General features: G+C 38.0%; 1 protein-coding gene across 2 annotated transcripts; it reads left to right on the top strand.

The window, feature by feature from the left end:
- The first annotated feature begins 5,638 nt into the window (after nucleotides 1–5,638).
- On the top strand, nucleotides 5,639–18,583 carry LOC140879497 (sister chromatid cohesion protein PDS5 homolog E-like). 2 transcript variants are annotated; one of them, XM_073283234.1, is made up of 13 exons: nucleotides 5,639–6,191; nucleotides 7,241–7,444; nucleotides 7,573–7,754; nucleotides 7,953–8,079; nucleotides 8,180–8,347; nucleotides 14,282–14,956; nucleotides 15,049–15,120; nucleotides 15,211–15,290; nucleotides 16,515–16,566; nucleotides 16,701–16,784; nucleotides 16,905–16,963; nucleotides 17,861–17,966; nucleotides 18,059–18,196. In XM_073283234.1, exons 1-12 carry the CDS (start codon nucleotides 6,072–6,074, stop codon nucleotides 17,961–17,963), a joined length of 1,926 nt encoding a protein of 641 aa, XP_073139335.1. In that variant the 5' UTR covers nucleotides 5,639–6,071; the 3' UTR covers nucleotides 17,964–17,966; nucleotides 18,059–18,196. The 2 variants fall into 2 exon arrangements, with proteins under 2 accessions (XP_073139335.1, XP_073139334.1); XM_073283233.1 differs by having other exon boundaries at nucleotides 5,641–6,191; nucleotides 17,895–17,966; nucleotides 18,059–18,583.
- The last annotated feature ends 3,632 nt before the right edge of the window (nucleotides 18,584–22,215 follow it).

Below are 22,215 nucleotides of genomic sequence, written 5' to 3' on the forward strand. Positions count from 1 at the left end.
GTCGATCTAAGACATCAGATTTAATCTTAATTCACGGGAATTTTCCTAATTTGTTCAAAGGACTATTTCTAGAACAATCAAACCTATTCAAATTTGACGGATTAATCTTTCGTAATTCTAATCAAATTTGAATGCATGAATAACTGTGAAAATTCAATTTACACCCAAACCGCATAATAAAATCGAATTCTATTTCTAGTCAGTTTTACACTATGTTGAATATCGCAGTGATCAAAATCGAAACCTCCTCTGTCGACTTGGAATCAATTAACATGCAAGCAAATAACTGGCCAGAAAATTCACAAGACAAATATAAATTCGATAATCAATAAAATAAAATCAAGTCTGAAAATCACAAATAAACAAATCAAATTTTCTACATAAATTGTCTGGCCCAATCACGTGGCCTTGATCGAAGAAAAACTACTACTCACTAATAAACATGATTAAACAAACCAAGTCTAAAATCATAAAATAGAAATACTATAGTAGAAGAAAAACTGAAGAATTGTTCACACAGCCGCCGTCAGCCTTCGTGCGTAATTAAAAAGACAAAAAGTCCTCAAAAATATCATCCAACTTATATTTATAGTGTTCGCGCCAATTGAAATCCTTGTTGACCTATAATTTTTTAACATCGCACAATCCCAAACACATGCGTGCGCGCCTAGGCCTCCTCGCGCGCACGCAACTCAATCAAGCAGTGGCTCACGAACCTCTCGCGCGCGCGCGAGATAGAAGCTCGCGTGCGCGCTCGCGGCTTCCCTCGAACTCTCTGTCTATTCCTTTTGCGCGCGTGCGGGGTAGGAACTCACCCGCGCGCGCCTTGGCTTTGAAGACTCTGGAATTTAACACTGCGCACACGTGAGGAGGAGACCTCGCGCGCGCACTTCTTGTCTGCACAGTTGCTTCTTCAAAACTCCAATTTCCTACAAAATTCAACCAGGAGAGTAAAATACATGCTCATAAAATAAAATACTAACAAAACTCACGAAAATAAAATAAATGCATGCAAAATAAACATAAATAAACACAAAATAATGCATACTCAACACACTTATCAACACCCCCATACTTAAACCTTGCTCGCCCTCGAGCAAGACATGCAACAACACAATGCAAAGACACAAGTATGACTGAATCATGTTCAAGATAGCCTCAGACGAGTTCAAATTCAATTTCCCAAAAACTAAAACAACTTTCGATTGTCCACAATACACTGTCAGTTGAACGCAAATGTGTGTATGTGCCATGTTATTCCAGTTTAGTGCGACTTCAAAAGAATCCATCCTAAGAATGTTTAGCGACCTATGACAATTCAATGCAAGTATCACAATCTAGTACTATGTCATCTCAACAATCCCAAACACAAAAAAATGCACTTTCTTGAGATTTACACATACCTCTTGATTTTGCAATTAATTTTCTAATACCCCAATAATTACCCGCAAACTTAGCTATAACTAAGATAGGATTCGAATTTCAATCCTCTCGTTTATAGCCCGGATGGAGCTACAATCCCATTAACCCCGCAGACTTAGCTATGGAAAATTGGTTAGGATTTCAACCATTCTCCACGCCCGGATGAAATTGTAATTTTCAAAAATTTGTTGTTAACCCCATGGAATCCGCATACTTAGTCAAAAACAAAAAATTAGGATTTCAATTCCTCGCTCATAACCCGGATGGAGTCAAATTTAGCAACCAAAAGATTTTTTCAAAAAATTATAGGTATGCCCAAGATTATACATGTAATGTCTAAAATCATCAAGAATCCAAAGACACTATCATGATCAACAAACATCTATTGTCGTGCAATGGTCAAACAAACACGGACTTCATCACTTACATCGCTACACTACACCGGTCTAACATGCGTGCTTAATATGATTCACGAGGCAACCGACAGCTTTACATGTGCAATAAAATGCAAAAATTTAGCAAAAATTTTCTAACACAATTTTTTTTTTCCACTCAATCATCATTGGCTAACATATTTAATTCAACTCGCACCGACAATACAAACAACAACAAAATGATATGCATGATTACGAACAAAACACAAACCGAATGATATCCAACAGAATGAAAACAAAACACGATATCTAAACACACCCCCCCCCCCATACTTATCTAAAGCATTGCCCTCAATGCTTCATAATACAAAAAAAAAACGACAACACAAACACATGCAAATGCAACAACAAAAAGTGAAACAAAAAGACTCCCCTGGTGACTATTCTTCATCTTCTTCTGGAATGGAGGGATCATGCGGTGCAACCGGAGTAAACTGGGCCGGCATGTCAGACTGGAATGGGAATGGAGGTGGATAATATGGTGCTGCTCGAAAGCCAGATGTATCAAGTCCCAATTGCATTGACATGCTGCGCATCATGTCTTCCACATTCTGGAGATGAGTGGAAGTGGCCTGAAAATAGTCCATGGCATAGTGGTTGAAAGCGGAGCTCTCAATGGCCATGTCCTGGGCGGTGCGGCGAGGAGGTGCTGGAGGCGGTGGACGGATGCCAGAGGAGCTCCCAACATGAGGTTGACCGCTATAAAACTCTAAATTGCGCTTCGCTTGCTTGGAAGTGGCAAGCTTATCATCCACGTTCTTGAAAGGCGGGAGCCATTTCTCATTTGGACTGATTGGCACACCCTTCTGACGACAAAGGGCGGTGATGGTGTGAGGAAAGTAGAGGCCCACCGTCGGAGTCCGCATCGAATAAATAATGAAATCGTGGACAAGAGTTCCCACATCAATCGGCCACCGCTTCGTGATGGCATACACAAGAATTGCCCTATCTGCCTGCACATCAACTGTGTGGAGCACTGGTAAAAGTTGCCGGGCTATGAAAGCATACCACAAAGCCGGCTCAAGCTTCAGAAACCACTCCGAAAAATGAGTGAACCGGAGAGGATCGTGCCACTGTGCACCCGCATAACACATCTCTCTCAAAATTAAATTATAGTCCGGATTCGCCTTAAAATTCCTAAACTGGCTATCATCAACATCAGGAGTGTCAAACAACCTATTCAAGGTCTCAGCATCAAACGACACAAGTTGTCCTCGGACAAAAGCCTTAGAATCATCTCGGGCAGGGAATTAGCATAAAATTCCTGAACCACCGGAACAATGGCGGGTTCGGGCACTTTGCAAATTCATTCCATTTTCGCTTATTAACCCCCAAAGCGACAAAATCATTACATTCCAAAGATAAACCACGCTCAGCAATATGATTGCGATTGATTCTAGCATGTTCGTACCTCTCTTGGGCTTTCCGAGAGACGAACCGATTGGAGAGTGCAGCGGAGGAAGATGAGCTAGCGATGGCAGGGCCGGATGAACGGAATCATTTGGCGGGCATGGTGGAGGGTGGCCGGAATCAGAGGCGATCGGCGACGGTGAGCGGCGACGGGAGTCAGAGGCGCAAAACAGGAGGATTCTGACAGAAATTGGCGGACCCAACTTGAATTGCGATGATAAACTCCACGAATCTGTAAAATATGGGCAATTGGACAAGAATGTAGTGAGAAATTGGAGAATAGGAAATTGGGGATTTAGGGATTTGTGGGAGAGAATAATGAAGATGAAGAAGAGCATGGGAGAAAAGAAAGAGTCCCGTTTTTTATTTTTCAGTCTGCGTCTCTCGCGCGCGCGCGAGTCTGGATTAAGTGACCTCTGGATTTCTATGCTGCGCGCGCGCGAGGAGGAGATCTCGCGCGCGCGCATTGTAATGTAACAGCAGCTGGCTCCGGCTTTGCATAAGAAAAATAACTAAAATTAAACGAAACCAAAATAAAATAAAACAAAATAAACTTTAAAAAAAATACTGGGTTACCTCCCAGCCAGCGCTAAATTTATAGTCTATAGCCCGAATGTTCTCCCTTTAGTGGCAACATTCATGGTGGCTTACCCCCCGACTTGGAAAAAGTCGGATTAGTCTTGCACTTGCATGCTACATCACTATAGAACATTTGCAATGGACTAATTCCTGCGGAGATCTGAACCATCTGACCTTCATCACCTATAGCATGAACCATATCAATGAATTTGACAGCAGAACAAGATTTTAAATTTGGACTATCATTAGCCAACTTAAGCATATTAAACACCACTTGCTCATTATTCAGTCTCAGTATTAGTTCTCCCTTCTCAACATCAACTAACGCCCTACTCATGGATTAAAATGGATGCCCTAAAATCAGAGGCACCTCACAATCTGCATTCATGCCAAGAATAACAAAATCAATAGGATCAATAAACTTATCAATCTTGACTAGAACATTCTCAACTATCCCCCTTGGGTATTTACTAGATCCATCAGCAAATTTAAGAGAAATATTTGCCGATTCAATGTTGCATATACCCAATTTCTTAGCAAGTGCATGAGACATCAAATTTATACTCGATCCTAAGTCCCACAAAACATTATCGACTGAGAATTTTCCAATATGACAAGGTATGGAGAAACTCACTGGATCGTGAAATTTTTGTGAGAGTTCCTTCTGAAGCACAGTCGAACACTTCTCATTCATTGTGACCCTCGTCACATCATTCAACTTCTTTTTATTTTTCAGCAAGTCCTTTAGAAATTTGGCATAGTTCGGCATCTGAGCTAGTGCATCTGCAAAATGTATGTTAAAACTTTTGTATCAAACTAATCAAAAAAGTTTTGTGGTGTATAAGAGCATCTCCAAAATGATTCTTCATTTTGGTGAAATTTTGGAGAATGATATTTTTGTAATTAATGTCATTCTCCAAAAATTGCAAAATAACACTTTTGTATTATTTTAATTTTTTCTTGGTTCAATCATATATATAGTTGTTCACTTCAATTCTTTTATTTAATTTTAATGTTTTTTTGGTATTTTTAAAATGTATTTCATGTTTTTTTCTTATTTATTTATTTATTTATTTATTGTAATTAAATTATTTCGAAGAAAAAAATAAATAGAAATAATAATTAAATAAGATCGTGACAGAAAAATACATTACATATTTTATTACGAACATGAATTGAATTAGTTAACTTGAGATGAATTAAACATGCAATCACATCAAAACATAAAAAAATAGAAAATCATTAAAAAGACATAATACCAATAATTTAAAACAAACAAACATACACACAAACTATATATATATATATATATATATATATATATATATGATCTTATTGATCATTTGTGAGAGGAATACTCTAATTCGAAATATTAGTCTTTAGACCATATGTGTAGTTTATAATTATCTCGATTTATGCATGTATTTTACTGTTGTATGAGGCTTGCAATTTGATGTCAAAATAAATATATTGTTTTTTAAAATAATCAAGTCATTTTTAATTTAGTTTTTTACATAATTAATATTTTTGTTATGTTAACTAATTTGGAATTAAAAATAAAAAATAGAAAATTTTACAAATAAATATGAGTTGGAGAAGATTTTTGAAATAAGTAATTCAATTATCCGAGTTGGAAATGTTCTAATGCTTCGGTTTGAAATCAAATTTTTTTTATGATATTATATATATTAAAAAAAAACAGAAATCTTTTGATGTACATCAGATCCTAATTTCAACTTTTTGATGTACATCAGATTCAAATTTCGTTGAAAATAATGAAGAAACAGCTAATAAATAGATTTTTGTTGAGGAAAAAAAATCCTGACACTACAAGCCAAGCCAAAACATGAACTGCTAAAAGGAAATAGGAATGGACAGCATCGAAACCTAGATTCGGTCCGTCAACAACGGCATAATAGCGAAAACAATCTGGCCACAAAAGAGGTTATCTTGAGTGGAAAGCCAAAATTCGGTAGAAATTTGTTTAGCGACGAATCTGGATGGACGTCGAAGTGGGCTGGCTGTCAACGATGAAAATTTCGCACAAAACCGGACATTTCACTCGTATATTATCATTGCAAATACTGATTTTGTCTTTACCGAATTGTTGTACTTGCTGCTGAGTTTCTTAGCCAGAGGGTTGGGTTGTGGCATGGGCTTGTTGGGGTGTTGGTAGAATTCATCTACTTTTGTTGTCTTTGAACTTTCTGGACTAGGAATAAAGTTATGGGTTCTTCTACATATAATGACGCATCGCAGAAACAGCTTGAAGATGAGCTCATCGATGCTGGCAGTAGGCTTCTCATGCTTTCTTCTTCCATTGATGAGCTTCTTAGCCTTCTTGAGGTATAAATACGCTATTTTGGGCCTGCTTTTGTCGCACTGTGGCTTTGGTTGTGCGGTTTTTTTTTGGTTATGGGTGTAGTTTGGCAGATACTCCGTTTTGATGCAGATATTGGGGCCTATTTGTGCCGTATGCCTTTGAATAAATGTTTATGCACATGCAGTGAAACGTTTTGTGGACATGTCAGTTGAATCTGCGGATTTTTTGAATGTTATTCACCCTTTCATGGTTTGGTCTCTTATGTTTGTCTAGTTAGCCTAACTCATGTCGATTGAGTTCTTTCTTTCTTATGCCTCGTACCTATGATTATCCATTTCATTTCTTCATTTTGTTTGATGCCTGTTTGGCGCCTGTATAGGCATCGACAGTTTGTTACTTAAGCTTTAGTTTTAAATTGGGACCGGAAGCTTTGGTCATTATCTGAAATTCTCTGGGGTCCTGACTTCATTTTTCTCGATGAGTAATCAGTGCACTATTTTTCTGTTTTTTGGTATTTGTAATAATTCTGTTTTAGAACGCTAGACTGTTTAATCATATAACGCTTGACAGTTTTATTTTGAAATGGTAGATTGTTTATTTATTGGTAGACAAGATATGGTGATGAACTGGATGCGTCTGAATGAGTTTGTGTGATTCAAGATGCCAAGATGTATGTGCTAGAAAAATTATGTAGATTTTACATTTTCTGTAAGCTGTATGATAACAGGGTACACAGCCCAATACCCATGGAGATACCTTCTTTAACGTGTTTTATCACTAGGTCGCACCCCATTTTTCAACCTTTATCCGTCTAAGATCCTGAATATCAATGCAAAGACAATCTCTTTTATGTTTTCTAAATCTTTTCATGCAAAACCTTGTTTGACAGATAGCTTGAGTGGTTGCCCTATAACATCAGCTCAAAATCCATATAGGAAACATCTTCTTGTTGACTGTAATCTTGCAATAATTTCTTGCTACCCTAAGCATTGCCTTAATTGTTTTTCCCAGCCGTCGCCGTTTTTACCCTTATCTTGTCCTGTTGTAATGAATGTGTTTCTATTTCTTTCAGAAAGCAGAGAAACTTTTAACTAAGGTACGCCAACAACCACCTAGGTCTACAGGGGATGCGCTTCTTCCGGTGATGAAGGCATTGGTTTCGGACGACCTCTTGAGGCACGTAGATGTAAATGTTCAAGTAGCTGTTGCATCTTGTATTAATGAGCTTACGAGAATAACTGCTCCGAATCCTCCATACAGTGATGATGAAATGAAGGTATGCAGATACATGTCAATTTTATCTCTCATGTTAGTGTGTTGCCCGTATTATCCTTTTCTAATTCATTTTTTGCTGGAGATGTATATATGGAGCAAGTAGCAACTGGCTTTTGGTTGTTTATACAGGAAGTTTTCCAATTGTTCATCGTTGCATTCAAGCAGCTGCCCTGTGAGTCTGGTCCTAATTATTCTAGAGCCACACAAATTCTTGAAACCATAGCTAAAGTGAGATCGTGCCTGATACTGCTGGATATAGATTGTGATGCCCTGGTTGTTGAGATGTTCCAACTGTTTTTTTCTACCATCAGGTGAGTCCTCAAATAAGGTTCAATTATGTTTACTTGAAAAGGTTGGGATTTACATGCCCTGCTTGGCTGCTTATGAGTGGCTAAGTTTTTAAAAAATCCTCCTGTGGCAAAAGGTGTTACTGTATGTTAATTGGTTGACATGGTTTTAGTCCTTCCTTTTGGTAATGCCTGTTAGATGATTTTTTCATTCCATTGAAGGTGTGGTCGACCCTCAAATATCTTAAAACACGTGGAAATGATATTGACTTTAATGATAGAAGAAAGTGATGAAATTTCGTTCGAACTTTTGGGGCCCCTCTTAACTAGTGTTAGGAAGGACAATGAGGTAATTGTTCTCTTCTTGGTCTTTATTTCAAACTGTACTTTGTTACCGTGTTATTGTTAGTCCATTTGTCAATGGTTTTTACATTGTTTCTTTGTTTCAGAATATTTCACCTGTTTCGTTCGAGTTGGGGAAAACCGTCTTCCGAAAATGCAGAACAAAACTCCAGCCACGTCTTGAAGAAGCTGTGAAGACATTGAACCTTGATGTTGATGATTATGCGGAGATTCTTTCTTCTCTTTCAGAGGATTCGTCTAATGGAAATGACATGGTTTGCTTTTTTCTGCATGTATTTTTTGAATTAAAAATGGTTCTTACGACTTACACTGCCTAGGCGCTGATTGAGAAATGTTAGTCACTCATATAGGGGTGTCAAAAATCAACTCAACCGGCCAACCCGACACGAATCGACCTGAAAATATCGGGTTAGGGTCGGGGGGTTTTGTGTTCGGCTCGAATTGGGTTGACCCGAAAGCCAACTCGAAAAAATTAATCGGATTTGGGTTGGGTTCGGATCAACCCGGGTGGACCCGAGATGACCCAAAATTTTTTATTTTATTATTTTTATATAAAATTAAGAAAGATTTGTTACGTTTTTATATGTTGTATGTTTGAAAAAATTTTATTGTGTATTGATACGATAGATTTTCTTCATTTAATGTTTATTTGTACAATTTTGATTTTTGAAAATAGTTTTTTATTTTTTGGAGTAAGTATACTTTAAGTTTTATTATAAATTTAAAATTTAAATTATGTATAATTTTATTACTTTCAAATTTAAATTATGCATAAGTTTAAATTTTGTTATTATGTGATTAAATTAAATATTACTATTATTATTGTGTGTTTTGAATTATTATTTAATTATTTTTTTAAAAAATAAAAAAATAAAATCTGGTTGGTTCGGATTGATCGGGTTAGTCGGGTTAACCGGGTTCGGGTTGGTGATTTTCGGGTTGATTCAGGTTCGGGTCGGGAAATTTTTAAATAATATTTTCGCCAACCCGACCCGAACCCACCCGAATTGACAACCCCAATCATATATATGATTGACAGGAGTTCAGGGAACTTGTGAGCAGAAAGGGGCAAAACAAATATCCTCTTGTATTTATCGAATTTTTAAAGTATCTCGATTTAGCTTGTCCTAGGTCATCTTAAAAGCTATGGCCTCAGTTGTTGGAAAATTCAAGGATAAAGATTGAGGAGCAAGAAGATTTTATTTCATTAGTTAATAAAATAATTATTTCCTTGTTTTTGGATTTCAGCGTCTCTCTTAAAATTGGTTGGAAGTTTCTTTCAGTTTGTTTCACAAGATCGGGTGGTTCTCTTGCTTCCACGAGCCCCAAATCTTGTGATTCCTCTGATGCACCTTGTTCTTCATCGGTTACTTCTAACCAATGGCCGGAGACATACATCTCATCACAACTAAAACAGAGCCCACGTGATCGGAGCTCTTCCATCTTTGCTCGATTTAATTTTTTAACAAACGGCCGCGTACTAGGATTAACCCCTGGTTTGCGCGGTGCTTGGGTTCCTTCTTTGCGCTCAAATAGTCGAGCAAGACTCGTTGCACTCATTAAATCCTTTGGATGCTGGATTTCCACCTCAATTGCAATCTGCTTCCTTAACCCACTTATAAATATTTCCACTTCTTGTTCGCTGGTGAGGGCACAAGCATGAGCAGCCAATTGCTCGAATCGGCGCTGATATTCTCCTACGGTTCCCGTTTGGCGTAACTTGGATAATTTACCCAGTTTATTACTGCGGATTGTTGGACCAAATCTGAGATTACATTGTGTTTTGAATTGTTCCCACGATAAGTTCGGCCTATCTCTCCCTAATTTTAGGAACCAAACTTGCTCATCTTCTTCTAGGTGGAATGATGCTAAATCCACCTTTTCTTCTTCCAATGTGTGTTGATGTTGAAAAGAATGTTCACACCTATTAATTAATCCCAACGGGTCTCCTTGACCATTGTATTTAGGAAATTCCAGTTTTGAGTATTTTGGAATATACCTGCGGCTTTCTCCATCTTCGGTGCGTTTCGAGTCCTCGCGTCGTAGATTTCGTGGGTCCTTGTAGTTACTCTCCCCGTTGTGCCCAATTGTATTTTCAGAACGCATGTTTGTCATACTCAGTGAAAGTTCCTGCAACTGTGCGGCCATCTCAGGCTGCCTTTGTTCAGTTGCACGTTTATGCTCCTGGTACATGTTCATGAATGCCTCGAATTTCTGCCGGTTTGATTTATGACCTTGAAAATTTGGGGGGCTATTAATGGTGTTCCTGTTTTGGTGCTCATTGATTCGCAGCACACACTGCTTCTTGGACACCTAATTGGCTAATAAATTGAAGATGCCCATAGAGAAACCAGCAGCCCTTTGGGTGACGGTGGCCAATGGAAAACAATTGCCGTGCACCGGAGTTTGCCATAATATAAATTTTCAACTTGAGCGACATCCTTTCTGTGTGGAATTTTTCATCTTCTCATTGGGTGAATTCGGCGCAGTTTTGGGCGTCAATTGGCTCAAAATACTGGGTCCTATCACATGGAACTTCAAGGATATGTCGATGAGATTCTGGCGAGGGGGCACGACGATTGCATTATTTGGACTACAAAAAGGAGGCACTACAAATAGCCTCCATTTATATATGTTGCTTAACAATGAAGAGCCACAAGGACAGTTAGCACATCTTTTGGAAGAATTTTCTGATTTATTTGCGGAACCTGAAGGACTTCCGCCCTCTCGTAGCGCCAATCACAAAATCATACTGGAGCGCAGTGCCAATCTCGTGGTGGTGCGCCCATACCGTTATCCTCATGCCCAAAAGGATGAGATTGAGTGACAATGCGCGGATATGCTGGAGAAGGGTCTCATTCCACCCAACAACTCTCCATTCTCATCCACAGTGCTTCTAGAAAAAAGAGCGATGACACTTGGAGGTTTTGTGTCAACTATCGGGCTCTTAATGCAAAAGCTATTAAGGATAAATCCCGATTCCTGTAATAGGTGAGCTTTTGGAGGTACTTCATGGTGCAAAATATTTTTCAAAGCTGGATTTGAGAGCCGGATACCACTAGATTCTTATGGATCCTAGTTGTGTGCACATGACAGCCTTCCGCACTCAACACGGTCACTTTGAGTTTGTGGTGATGCCCTTTGGCGTTACCAACACCCCTTCTACCTTCCAATCAATTATGAATTCGGTGTTTGGGCAATATTTACGACAATTTCTTTTGATTTTCTTTGATGATATTTAATCTACAGCCTGACGTGGGAAGAGCATTTGTGTCACGTTCGCATATTTTTTTCGATATTACGACAACAACGATTTGTCTTGAAGCAATACAAGTGTATTTTTGCAAGGAGGTGGCCTATCTAGATCATGTGTTCAATCAAACAAGGGTAAAAGTTGACGAGGACAAAATTACGGCGATCAGACAATGGCCAGCCCCGAACACGGTTAAAGGGTTGCGAGGATTTTTGGGGCACACCGGTTATTATCATAAATTTGTCAAGGATGATGGCACCATTCTAGCACCACTTACACAGCTATTAAAGAAGAACTCCTTCAAGTGGAGCGACGAAGCTTCTCGAGCTTTTGACCAATTAAAAACTATGATGACATCAACCCCTGTTCTTGCCTTGCCGGATTTTTCAGCAAACTTTGTGGTGGACTGTGATACGTCTGACTTTGGGATTGGCGTAGTTTTGCATCAGAATGGGCGTCCAATTTCTTTCTTTTGCCAGCCCTTAGCACAGCGACATAGAAAGCTTCCTGCATAGGAAAAAGAGCTAATTGGGTTAGCTAAAGCAGTGCGCCATTGGCGGTTTTATTTTTGGGGAAATACTTTTGTGGTTCGCACCGATCATTATAGCCTTAAATATTTACTGGAGCAGCGTATTACGACATCACCATGGCAGCATTGGATTAGCAAAGTTCTGGGTTTTGATTTTCACATGGAATACAAAACAGGCAGCTCCAACGTGGTGGCAGAAGAGCTTTCCAGGTGTGATGAAGAAGCAAGCAGTTTACAGGCTATTTCCATGCCTCAATTAGCTATTTTCAGCACCATTCAAGAGGAACATAGTGAAAATGCCGATCTTCAACCATTGATCCAGAAAATCCAGCACGGAGAGGCTATAGGACCTTGGGAATTCCAGGATGGTCTTATATGGTATCACCAGCGTATTTATTTACCCAAGACCTCTCCCTCCATTGCCACTATCATTTCAGGTACCCACAACGCTTACCATGAGGACTTCCAGAAAACTTTGCATCGAATTTCCCACAATTTCTTTTTGACAGGAATGAAACGTCAAGTCCAAGAATTTGTGGCTACGTGTCTCATATGGCAACTCAATAAGGTGGAACTTTTAAAACCTGCAGGGTTGCTCCAACCCCTTCCAATACCACAGCATGTATGGGCCGATATATCCATGGATTTTGTTGAAGGGCTCCCGATGTCGCAAGGTAAAAATGTGTTATTGGTTGTCGTTGATCGACTCTATAATATGCTCATATTTTAGCACTCTCGCATCCTTATACCGCGTTGCAAGTGGTTCGTGTTTTCTTTGATCATGTGTTTAAATTGCGTGGGCTGCCGGAGACCATTGTTACTGATCGAGATGTCACTTTAAAAATCTCTTTTTGGAAGGAACTTTTTCGACTGAGTGGTTCACGATTATGCTTTACTTCGGCGTATCACCCGTAATCCGATGGTCAAACAGAGGCTGCCAATCGCATTGTGGAGATGTATTTGCGTTGTTTCACATGGGACTATCTAAAGAAATGGGTAAGTTGGCTGTCGTGGTCTGAGTATTGCTACAACACCAGTTTTCATTCTTCTCTTCGCACTACGCCATTTGAAGCAGTCTAAGGGCGCCCCCCACCACGATTGTTGTCATACTGCCCCGGTCTCTCACGCATTGATTCTGTGGATAGAGAGTTGCAAAATCGAGATCAGGTTCTCCTGGCATTGAGAAACTGGATCTTGTAAGCACAAAACTCCATGAAGAGACAATATGATGCTGCTCATCGTGAACTCCAGTTCGACGTAGGGGACAAAGTGTTGCTCAAACTGCAGCCATATTGCCAGAAATCCTTAGCTTCTCACAAAAATCAGAAACTCGGCACTCGTTATTATGGTCCATTTCTGGTACTCAGTCGCATACAAAATTTAACACCCAGAGTCATCCAAAATCCATCCATATTTCCATGTTTCAGCTATCAAGAAATTCAAAGGCAATCACGATGCAGACCCTGTGCTTTCACAGTTTCCAACAGAGGAGGAGAGCCGACAACCGCAGGCCATCCTGGATACGCGCATACGCAATGGCAACCACGAGTTTTTAGTTCATTGACAAGGACTGGCAACATCTGAGGCTGCTTGGGAAGATGTTTCCGCTTTCGCAGCATAATTTCCATCTTTCAAGTTTGAGGACAAACTTGCATCTCAAGGGGACAGCAATGTCATGAGCCGAGAAGAAGAAGTGGGCCACAATTTAGAGGATGAAACATACAAGCCCAAAGTTTATCGGCGTTTTACTCATGGAAAATTCAAGGCTAAAGATTGAGGAACAAGAAGATTTTATTTCCTTAGTTAATAAAATAATTATTTCCTTGTTTTTGGATTTCAGCGTCTCTCTTAAAATTGGTAGGATTTTTCTTTCAGTTTATTTTGGATTGCGTCTTCTTTAATGTAAGAACTTGGTGGGAAGAATTATTCATTCAGAAAAGTATCAATATAAAAGTTATTTCACAAGATTGGGTGATTCTCTTGCTTCCACGAGACCCAAACATTCAACTAATCATAGGTCGTCAAGTCGTAAATCAAACTGGCAGGAATCCTATTCCGAAGTAAGAGATTTCATGGTCCATCGACCCATAACACGATCCCATACCCAGGCACGTAACATCTTGATTTTCCATCCGTGCTAATATGAAATACCCTGACGTTCCAATTGTAGCTATGGATGAGTTCATTCATTGGTAATCTTTAAAAATGAAATTCTGTTAAAATTATGTTGTCTGCTTGATATAAACAAAGAACTCTTCACATCTACTGTTTAGGCAACTTATTTAGATGAACACATTGTCTCTTTTACTGTTTGTACAAAATCTGGGAATTATACTGACCTGTCATGTAAAATACCTAGCCTGTAACAACCTGTATATTTACTCATATATTTCTTCCGTGAATCAGGTGGCAAAGGAAGCTGCATCAGCTAGTAAAATTACTGAAATTGGTCTGTCCGGTGCCGGTATATCCAAGTTAGATGAACTTTCGAAGACTGAGCTGGAAGATGGCACTCCATTAAACAAGGAAGACTGTGGAAATGAGAAACCTACTGATAATAATGCAAGATCGGATAATAAAGAAGTGGATGCTGCAGAAATCTTTCGACCAGAAATGGATAATCGAGCTGTTCGAAAAAGGGGCAGAAAACCTAAATCCTTTGTGAAACCAAAGGAGGGGCATGAAGGCAAGGGTTCTTGTGAAGTATCATGTAATGGCGACAGTGACAATGGGTTAGCTTTGCCATCCGAACCTGGGACAGGGAGCGAGTTTAATTATTCTTCACATAAAGAATATGATTCTGCTAATGAAGAAAGTCTTCGCAGAAGGGGTCGGTCAAAGAAGAAAGAGACTATAAATACTCAGAGCAGTAATCTAGAATTGACTTCAACACCAAAAAGCAGAATGTTGCGAACTGCGACGGAGGAGAGGGGTTCCAATGCTCCAAAGGGGACTGACAAGAAGAAAATTTCTGGATCGAGAATCATTAAAGCAAAGAGGGAAGAGGGCCTTGACACTGAGGTAGCAGGAAAGCTTACAATTAATTCCCAAAAACATGATTCCGTAGATATTTCAGACAAGGTAATTAAACTCCGTTCTTTATTGTGATGGGCCTTTGCCTTCTGGGCCATAAAGTTCTTCAAATGCTAATTATTCTTTGACTAGTGATTCAGATGGTAGAGTCTCCTGTTTCTGGAGCTTCAAAAGCCAAGCATCCAAGGAATTCTCCTTTCAAAACAGAGAAGGTACCGTCATATTTTATGATAGGATGTAAATTTCAAATATCATTTGTAATTTGTACTCATAATTATTTTAAACATCTGATGACAATCTAGATGTCCAAAGGATCCCATGTTGATTGTGGCGAGGAATTAGTTAATTTGAGGATACAAGTTTGGTGGCCGATGGACAAAGCGTACGTACTAAATGATGAGTCAGTTTTTTGTTTTAATTTGGTTGTCATTATTACGGTTTGTTGTTATGCTTTCAAATGTTTTCAGTGTGTCCTTGAATAAAGCGTATTTGGTGTTTGACTAACATAAATCTCCCAAAAAAGTCCATGCACAAAATAAAAGAGAACATTTTTCCCTGAATTCTTTGTCCTTGGAATCAATGTCTTTTGGTATATTTGTTAGGCATAATTGTATTTTTGGTCTTGTATGTATTGGGGTCTGGCGACTAAATTAAATTCTATATTTACGTTATATTGAACAAATTCGGTCATGTATTCATGTTTCCATTTATTTATGTATCTATCATGGTTAACAAAATTGTTTCTATGTAATTGAAATATGAATTTGGGTCTAGTATGGATATATATATATAGAGAGAAATTTTCAGCTGCCCAACCATGTTTCCCCACTTGGTCCGCGACCACTAAAAGGTTTTAGTGGTTTTTGTTTTTTTTTTTCGCATCACTAAAACCCACTACCGGGTTTTAGTGGTCGCGAACCAAGTGGGAAAACATGGTTGGGCAGCTGAAAATTCCTCTCTCTCTATATATATATATATAATTTTTTTTTTTGAAAAAAAAAAGTGTACTCAGATACCATCTCAAAATGAGGACATGTACCATTCTAAATATAGACGCTGGAGTGTATATCTGGGAAAGATGAAAATCAAATATAATCTTTATATTTGATACGGATGAAAAATAATGTAATCTTTATATTTGGGACGGGGAGGGAGTATTTGCATATTCCAAATTATTATTTTTAATTAAAATGAAAGTTAATTATATATAATTCTAGGGTTGTTAAGCAAATTTATAAAAATAACATATTTTGTGTATGCTCTGATAAGAAATTATATAAAAACGTACATGGAAATTTAATGTAAACATTTTCTAGTTCATAACAAATTATTTGGTGGACAACCACTCGTTGAAGCACAATTTTGATATTGCTCATTCGATTGAAAATATGATTCTTTTTTCATTATACTGCAAATAGGAATATTGCTAATTTTGGTTTAAATTTTGATTCTTGTTTATTATACTGTAACTCGGATATTCTTTCTCCAGAGTTGCTGGACCTTGAATGTGTCTTATCCTGTTTGGCATACTGATATGTCCCCATTTTTTACTCATAGTTCATGTGTAAAACATGAGTTTCTCTTAATCGAGGTTATGTACATATAGGTTTTACGCAGGCACTGTTAAAGTTTTCGATCCTGTCTCAAAAAAGCACAAGGTGATAAGATGCTTTCTTCTCATAGCTGATTCTTCTCCTTTTTATATGTCCCATCTCCTGGGAACTTTATCTAAATTCATTTCTACAGTTTCTTTGTTATATATTTGACAGTTATAGTTTCTGTTGTCTTGTAGATTGACTATGATGATGGAGAAGAAGAAATATTGAACCTGAGAAAAGAAAGATGGGAAATTCTCAATGATAAGAAGCTAGGACAAGTTAGATTCCTTTTTAAATTTTTATGATCCAATTATGCAATACGACCTGTTCCATTTATGATATTACTGTGCTTTCTCTATCATCCCTCCCTTATGTTTCTTGCGTATTTAATTATATAGGCACACCTTCCTCCCCAACAAGAAGTTGATCATGCATCTCATGCCAAAGGGCCCATGATGTAAGTAGAATCATTTAGAGTTCCATTCCTTGCATCCGATGTTTAGATTCTTTCAGTGTTCTAAATGGCGGTCGAGGCGGCCGCCTAGGCGGTAGGCGGCCCTCGACCGCCCCGCCTTAGTCTAAGGCGGTTTCTGTAGGCGGTCCGAGGCCATCCGGCGGCGGAGGCGGGCAAAAGGCGGTCGAGGCGGTCAGTGATTTTAAAATTCCTGTCAACTATCAAAGTCAAATAATTATAAAAACCAGTTAAAGTCAATCAATTTTAAAAACATTAGTTATAACAAAAACACCTGTATTTACTTTTGGTTTCAAATGTCCACCATCAGCCACCACCTGCCTCAAACCGCCTCCATCCGCCCTCCGCCGCTGTCGCCATCTGCCACCACCTTAATTATCTTGTTAGTTTGCATTTATATATTTATTTGCACTTTGTTTAGATTGTATATATTGTATGAAGTTTTTTTAGGCATAAACATTATTTAATTTCATATATTACACAAAAAATTTTGACTATTTGTAATTACATTGCATGGTTATACATAATTGCCTATTAAAAATTGCTAAAAAAATTCAACCGCCTAGGTGGCCGAGGCGGTAGGCGGTCACCACCGCCTCCCGCCATTTACAACATTGGATTCTTTTCTATGTGAACTCTGGAGTATGAAAGTTGTTTGCAGGCCTAACATGTTTGTCCTGCTTTGTTTATCAACCTTAGATATTTTTCAAGGGTTTGGTCTTCACTTACTAGCCCAAAGCCTGTCTATAATTCAGCAGAAATATAAAAAATATTTGTTCATTTTATCATTGGTGAGATAGGAATTCACATTCTTAGTTTCAATGCCGGTGCAACTTCTACTGAGAAATGTCATTCATCTTTTTCCCCTTGCCACATTTTAAGGAACTTGAGTAGGTATTCTGATGAATTTGAGCAGGAGTCAGAAAAATACGGCAAAAAGGAAGGTATTTTCCCCCAAAAAACAAAATGCTACGCCCTCATCTAAAAGGTCAGTTCTCCTTTCTTTGCTTTACTGTTGTCTAAAGATTTTCAACAATTGGCGCAACTAAGTGACTAACTGCATTCAAATGCTGCTGTCAGATCAAAACCTGAAGGCCATGGAAGCTCTAAACTTGTGGATAATTCTGCATTGGATGTCGTCTGCCAGAAAGATGAAACTACTAACGAAGATAGAGAAACAGAAGCCTCGCCAAAACATGATGAAGAGATTGCCAGCAAGGAAGAATCGGAAACAGCTATTGATAAGATAGAACCTGACCTTGACGCCTCCAAGATGTAGCAAAATTGGAAATTCATGGAAAATGTTGGTTGACTATTTTGATCCGAGCACCGCAAGGTTCCCAGAATCAGCCCAATATGAGCTAAAAACCTGGTGGATGCATTTCCCTTACATTGATCCTATGTATGTGTTAAGTGCAAAACTTGAAACAAGAAACTGCTACCTGTAGTTATATGTATGTTACTCTTAGTTGTTTTGTAGGAATGTTGTGTGACTTCTCTACGTGTTTGTTTTAGGCTTTTGCGAAGTGAAAACTGTAGTTCAATTGTTGGACATAAGGCCTCCTCTGAGTTATTCATAAAATCTTCCGTCTGTTATAATCTGTATATAGTCTTTTTAACCACGTACGGAATGTTGTAATGTGTAGTATGGTTGAACCAATATAAAGAACCTGTCCGATATGGTAAAAAGTAAAAACCGATTTGATTCAATCTGATCCGGTTAAGTTTGGTTTAATTGATGGTTAATCCGATGGGAACCCGGCCTAGTTTATAATTCGGTAGGTGTTTTTTTTTCCTTTTGTCATATGCATGTAACTATGGGCGTTAATGAATTGAATTGAATGGAGTCGAATAGTAGCAAAAATTTGACGGTCGAGTTTGGTTGAATCAAACATATTTGAGTCCGAGCTCGATTCGAAGTTAGAAATTTTAGTCTTTCGGCTTGAGTTTGGCTTGAAATATTCGAATTTATTCGCGAACTATTTGAACTATTTTTGAATATTATGGTCCGATAATCAAGGTTTGGAAACTCGAAATGTTCGAAAAGGCTCGAAATATATATATATTAATATATAATTATATTATATTAATAAAAAACTAAAGTTCACGATCAATTTACAAATTATCAAATAAAATAATTTTGGTTCAAGTTTTGCTCGAAAAAAGTTCCAACCTGATTGTTTTCGGCTCAAGTTCAATAACTTCAAATATTTATCGAGCCAATTCGAAAAACTCGCTAACTTAGTTGATTCATTTACATTCCTGAGTGTAACTCTAAATTGGCCAGGTATGTGACATTATTATTTATTTATGTTTAAATTTTTTTTTTTGTTCATTTTAGGTACTGTAATTATAATATGAGTTCAGTTGTTTAACTTTTAGAAGGATTTATTTAAATTTTTTCTTATTTTTTTAGAGTAATTTTTTTTTATTTAATTATTGATCGGATATTAAATTTTAATATCACTAAATTATTACATAAAAGAACATACAATGGAATGACTTTTTTCGAGGCAATTATGCTAAAACTAAGATTTGCAAGTGTAGTGACTCGAGTTCTGTTTTATGAGATTAACTAGCAAAACATGTTTAAGTGGTAAAACATGATTTAAGGGGTCTTTAATTGGGAAAAATAAGTGAAAAATCAACTTCAGGACGTTCAAAAATGACCTGGGAAGGATGGGAACCCGTGTAGTTCGGATCCATCCGAAATGGTTTGGAAGTAGGGGGTCTGTGACGCCTAGAATTTCTTAATTTAAGTTTCATGCCTAAATTAGTCTTTAATATTTATAATTTTAATTATTTTAATTTTCTGTATTAATTGGCTAAATGTTACATTTTTTCCGCGCATTAGAATTTATTATTGTTAATTTTTGCGAAAATTAGTATTTTTATTTTCGGTTTAGTAAAATCAAATTTAATATTTTAAATTAGGATTTTTAAAGCTTGTATTTTTAATTAGTACGACTAAATTGTAGTCCTAATTGCTAGCTTTGATATAACACTTCTAAATTTTTAGTAGCACTTTTACGCTTGGACTCAAAACAAACCCTAGCTTCTAATATATACTCACACACACACACTAGCGCCTAAACACACACACACACACCGCACGACACCCACCATTTCCCCTGTTCTTCTTATCCCCAAAGAAATCATTCGCTCCTTTTTCTTCTTATTCGTAGCACCCGTTCTTCTTCATTTTCGGGCAAAGCATCTTCAAGGCTGTAGGGGGCGAGCTGTAGCACTGTCGATTGAGCTCGATTCCATCCCATTCCAGCTCCTTTTCGATCGGCTTAGTTCATTGAGCCCACTTCTTCAATTTTTTTTTCTTTTCTTCACTTAACTAGGCAAGATTATGGTTTCATTGCTTACCTTGTAGATTATTTATGCATGTTTTGATTGATATTAAGTTTTGTGCATTCTATTTTCGAAAAATAGCATGAATGCGTGCCCTGTATTTTTTTTTCTTCCAGTCACGACAATGAGTTTTCTTTTGTTTGTTTATTGTTTGGCTACTGGTTTAATCATGTTATAGGTCTAGGAATGATTGATTTTGAAGCATTTGAGAAGTAATACAATGGAAGGTTGCTTATGTTCAAATTTTTTTTCAGTTTTCTTGACAAGTTATTTCCAAAATCTGATGTTATTGTTGGTGATGATGGGTTGGTGATTTAGGAGCTACCATGAATGATATGTAGTTCACATGGTAGCGTTAAGATGTGTCAAATTGCAATGTGGCCACGGATGGAAGAATTTCAAACTGCCCAGCTACTTAGGAATTGGTTTTTGGTTGCTTGGTGTAGCTGCTCTTGGGCTGGGTTATGGTGAATTTTAGGGAGCTTTGGGGGAGCTTAGAAGTTGGTTTGTGATGCTAAGATAGTGGCTTTGGGTTGAGGGACAAATAGGCAGGTTTTGGATTGGATATGAGGGAGTGAGCTTGAGCAGATTTTGTGAATTTATGGGCTATCCAGAAATTGATTTTTAAGCGGGGGTTAAACTCGGGTTTTGGCCAAGGTCTCGGGTCTGGGATTAGTCTAGGATGTTGGAAATATGTTGGTTCAAGCGGGAATCGATTCGGTTAAGTTTGGGTCGAGTTTTAGATTTTTAGTTGATAAGACGCAGAAATGTATTTGAGGCTAAGGGGCTGCTGCCCGGAAACCGCTCTTTTGAAAAATGAACGCTTAGGAAATAAATCCCGAGGATGATCTCCCTACTTAGTTCTAAGTGTCGTGGTGTAGTAGTTGCAAGCGGAATCCTTTTTGGATAAGAAACGAGCAAGTTATTAATTTTACGGGCAAACCGCTCGAATTTGTCGTAAGTGCAATTTATGGGTTAAATTCTCCATCCTTTGGTTTAGTTCCTAAATCACCATCCCGATAATCCTTGTGTGAGTCATATGCATGATTATTGAGTAATATTTACATTCATGTACTATCTACACATGCATGCTAAGTCCATATTCAAGTATGAAAGGAAAATACTTTTTACGAACGAAGTGAGATGATTATGACTACATTTATTCACGTGTATGTGTGGAGCTGAGATACGTTTTGGCCTTCCTTACCAAATCATTATGGGTTTCCTTACCTTAGCACATGTTCGTGTGGGGCTGAGAGATATCTTGGCCTCCCTTACCAAATTCAGGGCAAGATTGGGTTGAGTGTTATCCTGACCTCCTTGCGGCATAGTACACTACAACCATGATCATGATCGAAATCACAGAGTCACAATTCAAGGATCTAAGTTCAAATATTTATGTCTATATTTCCGTACAGTTTACTCAGTTATATTGTTTATGTTTGACTTAGCCATGCATATGTTTCATTCATATTCACGTCACTTATTCAGAAATCATTTATTTAAGTTTCAGGGCACAAAAGTATTTTATTACAATTTATTTTCAATCTGCCTGTGCTTGTATCTATGTAGTACTCGTTATCCCCCCCATATTCTTGTTGAGTTTTTTTTTTGGCTCACTACACTTATTTGTTTTCAGGTGAGTACGATTTCCTAGGTACTGAGGAGCAGGATCCCCAAGGTGAGGCCACTGGTGGTGCAGGCCCTTGACCGTCGCTGTATTTCTTTTAGTTCCGCAAACTCTGATGATATGTAATAACGAATTGTAGTAATTTAAACATTACAGTTATTTGGAGGATGAGTCTTCCCTGATTTTGATCATTTGGCATGTGGACTTATCCACCTGTCGTACCGCATCAAGCGGGGTTAACTTACTT

The sequence above is a fragment of the Henckelia pumila genome, chromosome 2, assembly GCF_033568475.1.
Source record: "Henckelia pumila isolate YLH828 chromosome 2, ASM3356847v2, whole genome shotgun sequence".
NCBI classification, from domain to species: Eukaryota; Viridiplantae; Streptophyta; class Magnoliopsida; order Lamiales; family Gesneriaceae; genus Henckelia; species Henckelia pumila.